The sequence below is a fragment of the Carcharodon carcharias genome, chromosome 10 (genome assembly GCF_017639515.1).
Source record: "Carcharodon carcharias isolate sCarCar2 chromosome 10, sCarCar2.pri, whole genome shotgun sequence".
NCBI classification, from domain to species: Eukaryota; Metazoa; Chordata; class Chondrichthyes; order Lamniformes; family Lamnidae; genus Carcharodon; species Carcharodon carcharias.
In genome coordinates this window covers 53,983,952-54,001,901 of record NC_054476.1, presented here as the reverse complement: position 1 = coordinate 54,001,901, position 17,950 = coordinate 53,983,952, and the positions used below count along the sequence as shown (strand labels likewise).

Here is a 17,950-nt window from a genome sequence, read left to right as displayed (position 1 = left end):
TGGTGAATGCAAGTTCTGATATCTGCTCCATATTTGAAAAAACAACAAATACAATTCATTTTTGGAGTAAATCCTGGAAGCCAGTACAGTTAGTCTACTTTACTCAGCCATAGATCCCTGAAACTACTTTAACACACTCACGATCAAAGGGCAGATTGGTTTGATGTAACCTATTTATTTGGCCTCAAAGGATGAAAATGATAAAATAGAGTTCATTTGCTAGAGCCATTTAGCTCTGTTGGCTTGAAGGCTAGCATATGCTTCAGAATAACACCAACAGCACAGGTTCAATTCCTGTTCCAGCTGAGGTAGACTTGGAACCTGTCTCCTTGCCCTTCCACTGAGAGTGGAAGGCAATGATAAACCACCACTGACAAAAACTGCCAAGAAAACAGCTCAGGATGAAGCAGCTGCAGATAGTGAGCCAAGGACTTGCCTTCACACATACTACACATGAATGAATTCATTTGCTATGTACTGGCATTTTGCATTTAATTCCCACCACTCCCAGCATAATTTGAAGCTGTCTAAGAGCATGAGCAATTACTTAAGTCTCTGACAGGAGTGACTGCCTAATGATCCCAAGGATGTAGATTAAAAATAATCCTGTTTTCAAGTGTTGTCAGGTACAGCGTATCATCTAATGACATGGGTAAGTGCTGCTGTGGCTGCTAGCCTAACTGTAATTATTTCAGAGCGTCGAGGAAAGCACAGCAGAGATCAGTTTATTTGTTACTCTGCCAGACTGCCCTGAAAATAACCTTTCATGTATACAGTTGTTCAGTCTTAAATCTGCAGAAGAACAGTTTACTGAATAATTACTATTGGTGAATTTTGAATTATCGTCTGTCCTGCCACCCACCCAACTCAGAGAGCTTAATGGTTGAACTAAAACTGAAAGAATGATGCCATTGCAATGCAGAAGGAAGTAGTCAATGCTAACTAACGTCGCTTCCTATTGTTTCCCTTTTCAGGGAAGTTTCATCAATGATCTGTATTATAAACTGTCTGATAAACTGTTTGTTACCACTGTTATTATGGCAATCATCTTCTTAAAACCAATTGGTAGTTAAACAGGTGATGGGCATTAATTATCCCAACTGAATAGAATAAAAAAGTACAGCTGGAACACTTTGTGTGGAAGCTACTAGGAAGTTAGTAGCACTGAGGAGTTGTGTTGGAAATAAACCAGCTTTAGCCAAGAGACCAGTCTGGATTAATTCTTTAACCACAGCCTCTTATTGTGAGTAACAGCCACCAGTGTTATCTCAATGCAGCCAGATCTGTTGACCTTAATTTCTGGAGAGCCTAATGTATTTTGGGACTAGTGCTGCTGCCTTTCTTGATATATATTAATGAACACTAGACTAGTTGTACAGGGCATCATTTCAAAATTTGCAGCTGACACAAAACTTGGAAGTATTGTGAACTGTGAAGAGGATAGTGATAATCTTAGAGAGGGTGGAATGACTGGATAATTGGCAGATGAAATTTAATACAGAGAAATGTGAAGTGATACATTTTAGTAGGAAGAATGGGGAGAAGCAATATAAAATAAAGGGTACAATTTTAAAGGAGGTACAGGAACAGAGAGGTCTGTGAGTATATGTGCACAAACTGTTGAAGGCGGTAGGGCAGATTAGGAAAGAGGTTTAAAAAGTGAAGTGGACCCTGAGCTTGATAAATAATGGCATAGAGTACAAAAGCAAGGAATTCCAGAAATTAAGGTCAACAAATCTGACTGCAATGAAATAATGCTGGTGGCCATTACTCACATTGTGAGTAATGTGGTGGAAGAATGAATCCAGGCAGACCTCTTGGTTAAAGCTGGTTTATTCCCAAGACAACTCCTCAGTGCTACTAACTTCCTAATATAAAACTACTAACTTCCTTTACAAAACACTGGATCTGCCTCAATTGGAGTATTATGTTAAAATCCGGGCACTGCACTTTAGGAAGAATGTAAAGGCTTTATAGAGTGTGCAGAAAATGTTTACACAAATGTTCCAGGGATGAGGGACTTCAGCTAAGTGGATAGCTTGGAGAAGGTGAGGTAGTTCTCCTTAGAAAAGAGAAAGTTGAAAGGCAATTTGATAGAAGTATTCAAAATTATGAGGGGTCTAGACACAGTAGACAGGGAGAAATTGTTCCCGTTGATGGAAATGTTGAGAATCAGATGACACCAAGTTATGGTGGTTTGCAAAAGAAGTAAAGGCAACATGAGGAAATATTGTTTTATGCAGCAAATGGCTAGGATCTAGAGTGCACTACCTGATAGTATAGTGGAGGCAGATTCAATTGTGGCTTTCAAAAAGGTTTTTGATAAGAACCTGAGAAGATTGGCAGGGCTAAGCGAAAAGGCAAAGGAGTGGGGCTAGCAGAGTTACTCTTGCAGAGAGTGACACGGACACATTAGGCCAATTGGCATCTTTCTGAGTTGTAACTATGCTATGGTCCAAGGAAGCCTTTGTAACAGAGGGCCTCTCCATTGTTGCGAAAATGTGAACACACCCAGAAATTGGAAATTCCGCCTCAAACAGGGTGGTGTTTCATAGACAACAAAAACAGAAAATGCTGGAAAAACTCAGCAGCTCTAACAGCATCTGTGGAGAGAAAAACAGAGTTAATGTTTCGAGTCCGTATGACTTTTCTTCAGAGCCCTTCATCAACCGAACGTTCTTCCACTCACTCAATGTCCAGGGGGTTTGTGACCGCAACAAGGTCTTCCTTCAAGTGTGTGCAAGGTTTCTTGGTAGCTGCCACGACTCCTTCATAGTAAGGAGCTCCTAACTCCCGCAGCTACTTCAGCCACCAATGCAGATTCATAACAAAAACAGAAAATGCTGGAAAAACTCAGTAGGTCTAGCAGCATCTGTGGAGAGAGAAATAGAGTTAACATTTCGAGTCTGTATGACCCTTCTTTAATGCAGGTCCATAGTTAGCTCCTAGAGGACAAGGGCAACCCATTAAAAACTTGGCTCATAACCCCTTTTAGGACCCCTCAAACTGAGGCAGAACACAACTACAACAGCAGCCATGGTGTCACAAGGCGTACAATTGAGCAGGCTGTTGGCATTTTAAAGATGCACTTCAGATGCCTTGATTGCTCAGGTGGAGCCCTGCAGTATGCCCCAGCAAGTGTATCAACATTGTGCAGCGATGGGGCCTAGAAATTGATGATGAAAATGTAATGGGCAGAGCTCCAGCCTCGGAGGAGGAGAACAAGGAAGATAAGGAGGAAGAGGAAACCCCTGTCCATTCTGATGATTCCCAAAAGAAGGAGGATGAGGAGGCCACTGTTACAAGGCTATGCCCTTTTATCTTTTGAAAATATGATTTTTCAACTTTCAACTGAGTAGAGATTTTGCAATTTAAACTGAGACAGAGGAAACTGCTTAAAAATGCAAGGCCACATTCCAAGGTGAAGGTGAGAAACCAACAAATCACCCAGAGTGTGAAGAGAGAGACATTCCCTCTAATCTAGACACCCATCAGAACTCATAACTGTAAGAAAGAGATATTAAAAATTGATAAGTACTGGAAATTGAAACAACGGCTGCCACAGATAGACACACCTAAAACCTTTTGGAAATACAAAATGGGTGAAGTATTTCAAGGCAAGGCTTCCCAGACACTAGAAAGAGATTGCAAGTGACACGGGGTGTCAAGAAAGTCTTCAGCAGAGGAAACAGGCTGAGGGCTGCTCTCTCTCTCCTTTGGAATAAGAGTTTTGCCCAGTTCGAGAAGCAAACTCTACTAGAAACCTACCAGTGAACCGAGATCTCATAATAATTGCAATATTTTCTACATCGGACTGCATCCAAGAAATCAACTAACTTAAATCAGCTGCAACATTTAAAATCTACGTGCGCGCGCGTCTGTGTGTGTGTGTGTGTGTGTGTGTGTGTGTTAGAATGGTTGCATGAGGGCTGAATGCTTGACGCCACATTTTCATTATGTTTCTCAAGTTTAGTGCTTAATGAATTTGCTCTTTCTTTCACTCAAGAGAACCTTGCTTCATTTGTTCCTTATTGCTCAGAGCTTAACCAGTTAAATACATTCTGATTTGGAAAAAGAATATCCTCGTGAAGAAGAAACTTAAACCTTTGTTGTGACCAACCGTGAGGTTGAATAGAGGGGTGCCAGTTCACCCCTTCTCACCTGGTCATAACAGCTGCCAATGGCAGAGCAACTGGGAGGCATGGCCATGTAGCCAGTGCTGACTCTGTGTGGAAGGAGACCATCACCAGATATATCCTCATGCAAAATCAGTTCACAGAAGTTCCTCCTATCTCACCTTTGCAATCAGCCAGACCCTCATGAGCAACTTCCAAGTAAAGAACTGAAAACTCAAAAGAATTGACGCCATAATTACTCAGGGGAATGCCATCCCCCATGAGGCAGAGAATCAATATCAATGATTTTGACTCAGTTACATTAAAATGACTGAAACTCTCATGTCATAACTATGGTCCTCAACATAATATAAACACACATGATAAGAAGCCTTTGACAACCTGGCCCCCTCACATAATTGCTAGTGCCTGTAAGTGAGATGCCAAAGCTGCCACCTTGTCCATAATCAAACCATGCCCACAATGCTGAGAGTGACATGGCTTAAGACATCCTTTACATGCTGAGAGGATTGTACATGTCAGAAAACATGCAGATGAGACATATTGTGCAGGATGAGTCCATAACTGCAACAGCTCTTTGAAAAACTTGTGCACATCCATTCCAGCCAATGGCCCAGTTTCTGAGGTGAATGCCATAGCCACATTCCAGGCTTCCATAAACTTCTGCTTCCCTTACAAAGCACATCTTTTATCATCTAGAAAGCAAAGTAGTTGGAACAGCAGACAAGCAGTATTCCCTGGAGCTTACATGGCCTGTTGAGCTGTAATGTTTAGACCTAGGCCAATATGTGACACTGCCTTGCAGATGAGTACATTGCACTCAGCACACATGCTTGAGATGCACCTGCTGCCCAGCATCTGTTCATGGAGTCTGATCACTGAACCTTTCTTAAAGTCAAGTTTAGATGGGCAATGAAAGATTCAAGGAGCATCTCTTTAAACACTGGAATCTTATGTGATAGGCCAGAGGAGGTAGAAGCCCTCCAATGCCTCACAAATATGGTTACACCCTTGCCCCTGATGACTTCATCTCAAGCTGGACCTCAGCATGTCACCTTCATTATCACTGATAAGAGCACTCTTCATAATGTTACCATTCTTTTGAAGTTCTGTAATGTACAAATACAGGCTAAGGCATCTACAAGTGGTGCACATAAATATATTCAAAAAGTGCTCAAATGAGATATATACAATGTGAAAAGTGTAACCACGGTGAACCCATCAGTGCACTCACACCCTCCTACAAAGTGCTCTGCCACATGTTGTTTTGGAGGAGGTGGAGGCAGGCTGTTCTATATGGCAATGAGGAGCATGGTGACCGACATTGTCATGCAGGCAGCCATTGAGAATCTCTTTCAGACTGCAGCCTCTGCATCTCTACATGGGCAACCGAGGTCACTAGCACATGTGGAGCAGCCAAGGGCTCTGGCATAGGTGCTGGGGAGGTGGAGGAAGATGAGGGTGCTGAGGAGCTCCTGGCACCATCATCCTCCTCAGTTGCCTCCAAAACCCTGGATTAGCCTTCAGGTGGAATTGAAGGGATTGGCTGCTAGTGCACAGCGGTCATCAATCCAGGCAACCACTATGTTAACAGTCCTGTTAAGGGTTTACTTCCCCTTAGTCACACTGTTATGCTGTGACAATGTGCAGATGTGAGGAATCTGGTCAAGGGTCAAATGTGTGAGTGCATGCTAGTAGATGGGTGTAGAGCAAGTGGATGGGCACTGTTCGTCATTTGTCTACTGAGTCTTGGCAGCTAACTGCATGACTGCAGAATATCTGTACCAGGGTGTGGTGGCAAGCGAATGCCATTTCCATGCTGTGCCTTGTGAATTCACCCCATGCATTCAGCACCTCAGTACACAGTACACTGTGAATAGACAGCAATAATAACAATTTTTTCCTGGGGAAAGCCCATGATAGGCCATCCGTCCCAGGTCAGCTTACAGTCAGACAACATTTAGGGCAGGATTTCCCAGTTGGTGTGCGGGGGGGTGGGACCTGCATGCCAACATGTAAAATGATGCGGGATGATCTCAGGCAGAATTCCCAACGTCACCCTGCGTCCTTTCAATTTTCAGGTCGGCAGGGGTGCAGCTGAATCAGCTATGCGCCCGCAGACCTGTCAACAGCCAATTGAGGCCATTTAGAAAGTAGTTAAAGGACCTGTCTGTCCAACCTTAAGGTTGGCAAGCAGGCGGGGAGCCCTAGTGGGCTTCAGAGAAATCATAAAACCTCATCCATGGTCAGGATGAGGTTTCATGTAGGTTTTTAAAAATTTAATAAAAGTTTAACTAAAAGTGATGGACATGTCCCAACTCATGTGACAGTGTCACATGAGGGAACATGTCAGGGAAATTTTATTGTTCTATTTTTAACATATTTGAATTTGGAGCCGATCTCCCTAAGGCAGCATTTAGCCTCAGGGAGATGAGTGCGCTCTTTTGCGCGCATGTGTGAAAGAGCGCACTTTCGGCTTAGGGAATCCCGCCCGCACAGCTGGCCCGCCCACGTAAAATGGCGGCACACCCCCCCCCCCCCGATTGGGGGCACCGATCAGAGGCGCACCTGCACAACAGGGGGAAAATTCTGCCCTTAGAGTTTCTACTCACCTGACAAGTCTATGACATCTCCTCCAAGGCACAGGGACTTCACCATAGACATCCAACCTCTCAAATGGGCCTTTCTGAGGGCCCACTTTTTATCTGCACCCAAGTCACCCAACCCTTCATTACTTCCAGGGTCACTTGCCCCAACTGCTAACATAACCAGCCTCTCCAGACTGAAAATCTGACATTTAGTCAGACATTTATAGAAGTCGGGTTCATGGAGCGGGAATTCTCTCAACTCTGTGCACGCAAATCGTGTACAAAAATCCAGGCTTAAGAGTTTGTATATTGCATTTAGCCCAATGATTCCCAGGTGATTTTCTTTTTTCTCTTCAATTTTTGTACATTATTTTGTCAGTTCCTGAAGTGGAAAATATTTTCACAACTTACTCTAGATTCTGCATTTACTGGCCAGCTAAGAGTAAGGTGCAGAATAAAGCCCTTTCTGCCCTGACACAATAATAAAGTTTACCTCTGCTGACAGAAGGAAAGCACTTCTCCTCTGACTTTATCAGTGTGGTATGTATACTACTTGTATGATACATGTAGCCTGCGACAACTTCATGTTCTGTTCTATTCAAATGGTTAAACACAGGGTTCCATTGACAAATATGCATATCTGTATAATACATTTATACTTTTTAATACATTTAACAGTGATTTATGAGACATCATTGAGCATGTTTGCATTTGCAATTAACTGCAGCACATGGCTCTGGCACATACAGGGTTAATGTGGGACAGAGTACATTACCGACCATACTGTGATCCAATAAGGCACATGATCCTGACCTAGGGTCAGTGTGGTGTTGAGCAGAGACGTGTTAAGGCTGAGACATGGAGATAGCTCCTTGCCTATACCCTTTACTGTATAAATGTATATAGTTACAAGCAGTTAATAAAGCTTGCTTGCTGAAAACTATGAAGACTTCATTAACAGACATACTTGACCAACACCTTCCCACCATGAACCCCTTGCAAAAAGTTGCAATTGGACCATTGAAGGGCTCTGTACTTGGCTACATCCATAGCACATTCTGACACTCGGTGCCTTTATTACTTGTCTATGAAATATAGATTTTAAAGTGACAATTACAGAATTACCTACTTATGCCTTTTTTCTTTCATTGCTATTTCAGCAGAAAATAAAAATCCCAGCCACTTAAGTCTATTGACTAGTATGTTAGCCCAATGCAGAGATAATTCATTCATTAACTGGGATTTAAAGCATAAAGTTGTAGTTCATAAACAGGAGCATCAACAGCTCCTGCTCATAAAAACACATCAATAATTATCATCCTTTTTTTGTGATATATCAAAAGGCTACAAGTGTTTTATTAATCTAAACTGACATTAAGGTGTTTATTGCCATTTATAGAAATAAAAGAGAAAATTTAAAAATCTTTTGGAAAATTAAGCAACATGACTGAATATTTCTGAATGGGACATAGAGCCTGCCAGAAATCTAGGGATATTTTTATACATTTAACAAGCAATTGTAAAGCATTGTTGGGACAGAGCACAGACAGGAATATCAGGCAGGGGGATTGCAGCCTGAAATGGAGCTTTTTCCAAATGTTCCTTCTATTAATTTAAAAGTGAGGAACATTTGGAAACCTTTGCCACAGGTTTGCACTTTACGGGGCTCTGTTAGTAATACTGGTAAATCCCATGAAACTCACTTTAAGGAAACAATCTTGCTAATTTTATTTCTCTGGTGGTCTTATATTTGCTGCTCCAGGACTGTCGCTTCAATCATTCCTCCTACACCATAGTGTTCAGCATTCTCTGCTGCCTGGGAATTGTCCTCTGCTTAGTCACCTCTATTGCTGTGGAATGGACAGGTCTCAAAGTGACTAAGGAACTACACAAGAGTTTGCTCAACAAGGTCATCCTGGCACCAATGAGGTATTACATTCTTTTTAAAATGGTATTCCATTAATATTGACTTAAAATTTGAAGGACGGAATTTTAACCCTGATTTTAATCAGGAAACTGACATGACTCAGATTACCAGCCACTTTTCACCCTTTGATTTCAGTTCACCAGCATGTGGATTAAGCTGGAGTTGCTCCCATAGTTAAAAAAAGCTTGTGACATTTATGTGTTTTTTTTTTATTCATTCATGGAGTGTGTGCATCGCTGGCTGGGCCAAAATTTATTGCCCATCCTTAGTTGCCCTTGAGAAGGTGGTGGTGAGCTGTCTTCTTGAACCACTGCAGTCCATGTGGTTTCGGTACATCCACGGTGCTGTTAGGAAGGGAGTTCTAGGATTTTGACCCAGCGACAATGAAGCAACAGCGATATATTTCCAATCAGGATGGTGAGTGACTTGGAGAGGAACTCCCAGGTGGTGGTGTCCCATCTATCTGCTCCCCTTGTCCTTCTAGGCGGCAGTGGTCATGGAAAGCGCTGTCTAAGGAGCCTTGGTGAATTCCTGCAGTGCATCTTATAGACGGTTCACGCTGCTGCATCGGTGGTGGAGGGAGCGAATGTTTGTGGATGTGGCCAGGTTGGATTTGTCCTGCTTTTTGTGTACAGGACATACCTGGGCAATTTTCCACATAGCGGGGTAGATGCCAGTGCTGTAGCTGTACTGGAATAGCTTAGCTAGGGGCACGTCAAGTTCTGGACCACAAGTCTTCAGTACTATTGCTGGAATATTGTCAGGGCCCATAGCCTTTGCACCATCCCGTGCCTTCAGTTGTTTCTTGATATGACGTGGAGTGAATTGAATTGGCAGAAGACTGGCACCAGCGGTGCTGGGATCCTCCAGAGGAGGTCGAGATGGATCATCCACTCGTCACTTCTGGTTGAAGATTGTAGCAATTACTTCAGCATCATGGTTTACACTGACATGCTGGGCTCCTCCATCATTGAGGATGGAGATACTTGTGGAGCCTCCTCTTCCAGTGAATTGTTTTAATTGTCCACCACCATTCATGACTGGATGTGGTGGGACTGCGGAGCTTAGACCTGATCCATTGGTTGTGGGTTGCTTAGCTCTGTCTATCACTTGTTGCTTATGCTGTTTGGCATACAAGTAGTCCTGTATTTTAGCTTCACCAGGTTCACACCTCTTTTTTGGATATGCCTGGTGCTGCTTCTGGGATGCCCTCCTGCATTCTTCATTGAACCAGGGTTGATCCCCTGGCTTTATAGTAATGGTAGAGTGGGGGATATTCCAGGCCACGAGGTTACAGAATGTGCTCAAATATAATTCTGCTGCTGCTGATGGCCCACAGTGCCCCTCATGGATGCCCAGTCTTGACTTGCTAGATCTTTTTGAAATCTATCCCATTTAGCATGGTGGTAGTGCTACACAACACGATGGAGGGTTCCTCAATGTGAAGATGGGACTTCATCTCCACTACGACTGTGTGGGTGTCACTCCTACCGATACGGTCATGGACAGATGCAACTGCGGCAGGCAGGTTGATGAGGATGAAGTCAAGCATGGTTTTCCCCTTTGTTGGTTCCCTCACCACCTGCCACAGACCAAACCTAGTAGCTATGTCCTTTAGGGCTTGGCCAGTAGTGGTGCTACCTAGCCACTCTTGGTGATGGACATTGAAGTCCCCCACCCAGAGTACATTCTGCACCCTTGCCACCCTCAGTGCCTCCTCCAAGTGATATTCAACATGGAGGAGTACTGATTCATTAGTTGCAGGAGGGTGGTATGTGGTAATCAGCAAGAGGTTTCCTTGCCCATGTTTGACCTGATGCCATGAGATTTCATGGGGCCCAGAGCTGATGTTGAGGACTCCCAGAGCAACTCCCTCCCGACTGTATGCCACTGTGCCGCCACCTCTGCTGGGTCTGTCCTGCCAGTGGGACAGGACATTCCCAGAGATGGTGATGGTGGTGTCTGCAAAATAACTGTAAGGTATGATTCTGTGAGGATGATATGTCAGGCTGTTACTTGACTAGTCTGTGAGACAGCTCTCCCAATTTTGGCACTAGGTCCCAGGTGTTAGTAAGGAGGACTTTGCAGTGTTGACAGGGCTGAGCTTGCCCTTGTCATTTCCGATGCCTAGGTCGATGCTGGCTGGTCCATCCAGTTTCATCCTTATGAAAGCAAAAAACTGCGGATACTGGAAATCGAAAACAAAAACAAAAATACCTGGAAAAACTCAGGTCTGGCAGCATCTGTGGAAGGGAGCATAGTTATCGTTTCAAGTCCGTGTGACTCTTCAACAGAACTAAGGAAAAATAGAAAGGGGTGAAATATAAGCTGGTTTAAGGAGGGGGGGTGGTGTTGGGACAAGAGAGTTGGATAAAGGGCCAGTGATAGGTGGAGATAACTAAAAGATGTTACAGACAAAAGGACAAAGAGGTGTTGAAGATGGTGATATTATCTAAAGGAATGTGCTAATTAAGGTTAGAAAGCAGGACAAGCAAGGTACAGATAACACTAGTGGGGGTGGGATGGGGTGAAGGAATCAAAAAAGGCTAAAAGGTAGAGATAAAACAATGGATGGAAATACATTTAAAAATAATGGAAATAGGTGGGACAAGAAAAATCTATATAAATTATTGAAAAAAACAAACAGGGGGGGAAAAATCAGAAAGGGGGTGGGGATGAAAGAGAGAATTCATGATCTAAAATTGTTGAACTCAATATTCAGTCCGAAAGGCTGTAAAGTGCCGAGTCGGAAGATGAGGTGCTGTTCCTCCAGTTTGCGTTGAGCTTCACTGGAACAATGTAGCGAGCCAAAGACAGACATTTGGGCAAGAGAGCAGGGTGGAGTATTGAAATGACAAGCGACAGGAAGATCTGGGTAATGCTTGCGGATAACTCCAGCTTGATGACACCACCAAACACATCTTCCCTTCACCCCCCCAGCAGCATTCCGTAGGGATCGTTCCCTCTGTGACACCCTGGTCCACTCCTTCATCACCCCCTACACCTCAACCCCCTCCCATGGCACCTTCCCATGCAACCACAGAAGATGCAACACCTGCCCCCTTTACTTCCCCTCTCCTCACCGTCCAAGGGGCCAAATACTCCTTTCAAGTGAAGCAGCATTTCACCTGAACTTCCCTCAACTTAGTCTATTGTATTCGTTGCTCCCAATGCGGTTTCCTCTACATTGCAGAGACCAAATGCAGACTGGGTGACCACTTTGCAGAACACCTTCATTCTGTCTGCTTTCTGATTTTTCCCCCTCTTGGTTTTTTCCAATAACTCATATAGATTTTTCTTCTCCCACCTATTTCCATTGTTTTTAAATGTATTTCCATCCATTGTTTGATCTCTACCTTTTAGCCTTTCTTGATTCCTTCACCCCATCCCACCCCCATTAGCGTTATCTGTACCTTGCTTGTCCTGCTTTCTACCCTTAATTAGGACATTCCTTTAGATAATATCACCACCTTCAACACCTCTTTGTCCTTTTGTCTGTGATATCTTTTGGTTATCTCCACCTATCACTGGCCCTCTATCCAGCTCTCTTGTCCCAACACCCCCCTCCTTAAACCAGCTTATATTTCACCCCTTTTCTATTTTTCCTTAGTTCTGTTGAAGAGTCATGTGGACTCGAAATGTTAACTGTGCTCCCTTCCACAGATGCTGCCAGACCTGCTGAGTTTTTCCAGGTATTTTTGTTTTTGTTTTCATTCCTTATGAACCTCATTACTGCAATTGCTAGTGTTTTTCAGCCATAGTTAGAGAGCCCAAATGTGAAGCAAGCAGGTAGCTTAGGGAACCTGGAATTTTCTAAATCTGTCAACAGTCTATAATGATTTAATATAAAAGCAAAATACTGAAGATGCTGGGAGTCTGAAATAAAAACAAGAAATTCTGGAAAAACTCAGCAGGTCTGGCAGCATCTGTAGAGAGAGAAACAGGGATAGTGTTTCAAGTCCGTATGACTCTTCTTCAGTCTAATGGTTTACCTGCTTTGATGCAGATCACTGAGTTTCCTGGCAGACAGATAAAGTTATGCCATTATTTCTTGTCAGAATTTCACACTTTAAAGACAATAGAGTTATGGGCAAGTGTCTCACAACATGTAATTTAAGCATTATTGAGAACTAATTGCTGACTCAATTATACTGCTATAAAAAAAAACTGCGGATGCTGGAAATCCAAAACAAAAACAGAATTACCTGGAAAAACTCAGCAGGTCTGGCAGCATCGGCGGAGAAGAAAAGAGTTGACGTTTCGAGTCCTCATGACCCTTCGACAGAACTTGAGTTCGAGTCCAGGAAAGAGCTGAAATATAAGCTGGTTTAAGGTGTGTGTGTGGGGGGCGGAGAGGTAGAGAGACAGAGAGGTGGAGGGGGTTGGTGTGGTTGTAGGGACAAACAAGCAGTGATAGAAGCAGATCATCAAAAGATGTCAACGACAATAGTACAATAGAACACATAGGTGTTAAAGTTAAAGTTGGTGATATTATCTAAACGAATGTGCTAATTAAGAATGGATGGTAGGGCACTCAAGGTATAGCTCTAGTGGGTTTTTTTTTAATAATGGAAATAGGTGGGAAAAGGAAAATCTTTATAATTTATTGGAAAAAAAAAAGAAGGGGGAAACAGAAAGGGGGTGGGGATGGGGGAGGGAGCTCACGACCTAAAGTTGTTGAATTCAATATTCAGTCCGGAAGGCTGTAAAGTCCCTAGTCGGAAGATGAGGTGTTGTTCCTCCAGTTTGCGTTGGGCTTCACTGGAACAATGCAGCAAGCCAAGGACAGACATGTGGGCAAGAGAGCAGGGTGGAGTGTTAAAATGGCAAGCGACAGGGAGGTTTGGGTCATTCTTGCGGACAGACCGCAGGTGTTCTGCAAAGCGGTCGCCCAGCTTACGTTTGGTCTCTCCAATGTAGAGGAGACCACATTGGGAGCAACGAATGCAGTAGACGAAGTTGGGGGAAATGCAAGTGAAATGCTGCTTCACTTGAAAGGAGTATTTGGGTCCTTGGACGGTGAGGAGAGAGGAAGTGAAGGGGCAGGTGTTGCATCTTTTGCGTGGGCATGGGGTTGTGCCATAGGAGGGGGTTGAGGAGTAGGGGGTGATGGAGGAGTGGACCAGGGTGTCCCGGAGGGAGCGATCCCTACGGAATGCCGATAAGGGGGGTGAAGGGAAGATGTGTTTGGTGGTGGCATCATGCTGGAGTTGGCGGAAATGGCGGAGGATGATCCTTTGAATGCGGAGGCTGGTGGGGTGATAAGTGAGGACAAGGGGGACCCTATCATGTTTCTGGGAGGGAGGAGAAGGAGTGAGGGCGGATGCGCGGGAGATGGGCCGGACACGGTTGAGGGCCCTGTCAACGACCGTGGGTGGAAAACCTCGGTTAAGGAAGAAGGAGGACATGTCAGAGGAACTGTTTTTGAATGTAGCATCATCGGAACAGATGCGACGGAGGCGAAGGAACTGAGAGAATGGGATGGAGTCCTTACAGGAAGTGGGGTGTGAGGAGCTGTAGTCGAGATAGCTGTGGGAGTCGGTGGGTTTGTAATGGATATTGGTGGACAGTCTATCACCAGAGATTGAGACAGAGAGGTCAAGGAAGGGAAGGGAAGTGTCAGAGATGGACCACGTGAAAATGATGGAGGGGTGGAGATTGGAAGCAAAATTAATAAATTTTTCCAAGTCCTGACGAGAGCATGAAGCGGCACCGAAATAATCATCGATGTACCGGAGAAAGAGTTGTGGAAGGGGGCCGGAGTAGGACTGCAACAAGGAATGTTCCACATACCCCATAAAGAGACAGGCATAGCTGGGGCCCATGCGGGTACCCATAGCCACACCTTTTATTTGGAGGAAGTGAGAGGAGTTGAAGGAGAAATTGTTCAGCGTGAGAACAAGTTCAGCCAGACAGAGGAGAGTAGTGGTGGATGGGGATTGTTCGGGCCTCTGTTCGAGGAAGAAGCTAAGGGCCCTCAGACCATCCTGGTGGGGGATAGAGGTGTAGAGGGATTGGACGTCCATGGTGAAGAGGAAGCGGTAGGGGCCAGGGAACTGGAAATTGTTGATGTGACGTAAGGTGTCAGAGGAATCACGGATGTAGGTGGGAAGGGACTGGACAAGGGGAGAGAGAAGGGAGTCAAGATAACGAGAAATGAGTTCTATGGGGCAGGAGCAAGCTGAGACGATCGGTCTACCGGGGCAGTTCTGTTTGTGGATTTTGGGTAGGAGATAGACCTCTACACCTCCATCCCCCACCAGGATGGTCTGAGGGCCCTTAGCTTCTTCCTCGAACAGAGGCCCGAACAATCCCCATCCACCATTACTCTCCTCCGTCTGGCTGAACTTGTTCTCACGCTGAACAATTTCTCCTTCAACTCCTCTCACTTCCTCCAAATAAAAGGTGTGGCTATGGGTACCCGCATGGGCCCCAGCTATGCCTGTCTCTTTATGGGGTATGTGGAACATTCCTTGTTGCAGTCCTACTCCGGCCCCCTTCCACAACTCTTTCTCCGGTACATCGATGATTATTTTGGTGCCGCTTCATGCTCTCGTCAGGACTTGGAAAAATTTATTAATTTTGCTTCCAATCTCCACCCCTCCATCATTTTCACGTGGTCCATCTCTGACACTTCCCTTCCCTTCCTTGACCTCTCTGTCTCAATCTCTGGTGATAGACTGTCCACCAATATCCATTACAAACCCACCGACTCCCACAGCTATCTCGACTACAGCTCCTCACACCCCACTTCCTGTAAGGACTCCATCCCATTCTCTCAGTTCCTTCGCCTCCGTCGCATCTGTTCCGATGATGCTACATTCAAAAACAGTTCCTCTGACATGTCCTCCTTCTTCCTTAACCGAGGTTTTCCACCCACGGTCGTTGACAGGGCCCTCAACCGTGTCCGGCCCATCTCCCGCGCATCCGCCCTCACTCCTTCTCCTCCCTCCCAGAAACATGATAGGGTCCCCCTTGTCCTCACTTATCACCCCACCAGCCTCCGCATTCAAAGGATCATCCTCCGCCATTTCCGCCAACTCCAGCATGATGCCACCACCAAACACATCTTCCCTTCACCCCCCTTATCGGCATTCCGTAGGGATCGCTCCCTCCGGGACACCCTGGTCCACTCCTCCATCACCCCCTACTCCTCAACCCCCTCCTATGGCACAACCCCATGCCCACGCAAAAGATGCAACACCTGCCCCTTCACTTCCTCTCTCCTCACCGTCCAAGGACCCAAATACTCCTTTCAAGTGAAGCAGCATTTCACTTGCATTTCCCCCAACTTCGTCTACTGCATTCGTTGCTCCCAATGTGGTCTCCTCTACATTGGAGAGACCAAACGTAAGCTGGGCGACCGCTTTGCAGAACACCTGCGGTCTGTCCGCAAGAATGACCCAAACCTCCCTGTCGCTTGCCATTTTAACACTCCACCCTGCTCTCTTGCCCACATGTCTGTCCTTGGCTTGCTGCATTGTTCCAGTGAAGCCCAACGCAAACTGGAGGTACAACACCTCATCTTCCGACTAGGGACTTTACAGCCTTCCGGACTGAATATTGAATTCAACAACTTTAGGTCGTGAGCTCCCTCCCCCATCCCCACCCCCTTTCTGTTTCCCCCTTCTTTTTTTTTTCCAATAAATTATAAAGATTTTTCTTTTCCCACCTATTTCCATTATTAAAAAAAACCCACTAGAGCTATACCTTGAGTGCCCTACCATCCATTCTTAATTAGCACATTCGTTTAGATAATATCACCAACTTTAACTTTAACACCTATGTGTTCTATTGTACTATTGTCGTTGACATCTTTTGATGATCTGCTTCTATCACTGCTTGTTTGTCCCTACAACCACACCAACCCCCTCCACCTCTCTGTCTCTCTACCTCTCCGCCCCCCACACACACACCTTAAACCAGCTTATATTTCAGCTCTTTCCTGGACTCGAACTCAAGTTCTGTCGAAGGGTCATGAGGACTCGAAACGTCAACTCTTTTCTTCTCCGCCGATGCTGCCAGACCTGCTGAGTTTTTCCAGGCAATTATACTGCTAGTCAGTCACCAGAAATCACTGCAAATAGATGCAAACTGAGCATTGTAGCAGAAATAAGTCTTATTGGCAAGTCAAGGGAATGAAGTAGAGCACTGTAAAATGCAAAGTAACCATCAGTTCTGAAAGTTCAGTGCAAATTCCTTATCGGTGCCTGTTTTCCTTCAGGTTTTTTGAAACCACCCCTCTTGGAAACATACTGAATCGATTTTCTGCAGACACTAATATCATTGACCAGGTAAGGCACTTCTATAATTTTCCAGAATTCCCCTATTGTGACAATTTTCTTGCATTATGCCAGAATGATCATGAAACTCCAACAGGTGAAGGTGTAAAGATCAAGTAATTACCACCTAGCAACAGCCTACAGTAGTAAAGAATTGATGTAAAGATGTAAATAGGATGATCTGCAAAGATTTAGATGGTAGAATGGAGACAGTAGTAGTGTAACCTTTTTTTCACATTCAAATAAAGAGGGACGGCTTTCTCCTGGATTATTTTAATTTAAGATGGTCTCTGCATGGATCAGTAACTTAATTATAAATTATAAGGTGCAGGTCTTTCATCTGTCATTTTGTCCAACTTCATGTTGGACAATCTATTAAAAATGTACTTATTACCTGTGACACTGTTGAGATGTCGAAGCATCAGAGCGTTTCTCAGATTTTGAATAGAATTCTCCATAATGTTTTGTTTTGATTGAGGTGGTGCGTTATTGGCACAGAAATACCAGCTTACTTTACAATTCCTGAAAGCTCTCCCGTGAGAGACTCCAGATTTATCTCCCAGCTGCTGCAACTGAATGTACTATAATGCTGAATGACTTTTGTCTAAATGTCTATATTTCACATAGCAATATGCTTTTCATATATACATGTCATGTCCACAGTATTATCCTGTTGTCACAGTGAAATTCTGTTAGGCTGGGCAAAAAGTCTGATTGCTATAATTAAAAGTTTAAAATTGTTGTTTAATGAGGTATGTCCACAGATCGAAAGTTACTTGTAAATATCTAGCTCCAAGTCAGAAAAAAAGTGTCATGTTATTCAGCTCAGTTAGTGGAACTTGGAAGAGTTAACAGGCTGTAGGTTGTCAAATCTATTATAACACTTGAGCACATAATCTAGGTTGAGATGTAATGCAGAACTGATGGCAGACTGCTGGACTGCCTTTCCACTGAGTTCTGGATTTGCAGCTCCACTGAGCAATCCATGCTATGTTCCCTGACTGCCGCTTACCTAGG

The 17,950-nt window shown here is 44.4% G+C and overlaps 1 protein-coding gene across 1 annotated transcript in view; it reads left to right on the top strand.

Moving 5' to 3' along the window:
* The window catches only part of abcc8 (ATP-binding cassette, sub-family C (CFTR/MRP), member 8), a 309,145-nt gene that overhangs the window by 243,749 nt on the left and 47,446 nt on the right, over positions 1-17,950 (top strand). The window contains exons 25-26 of the mRNA XM_041198027.1: positions 8,487-8,653; positions 16,876-16,945. Coding sequence (XP_041053961.1) covers positions 8,487-8,653; positions 16,876-16,945 — 237 coding nt within the window. The remainder of the gene's footprint in view (positions 1-8,486; positions 8,654-16,875; positions 16,946-17,950) is intronic.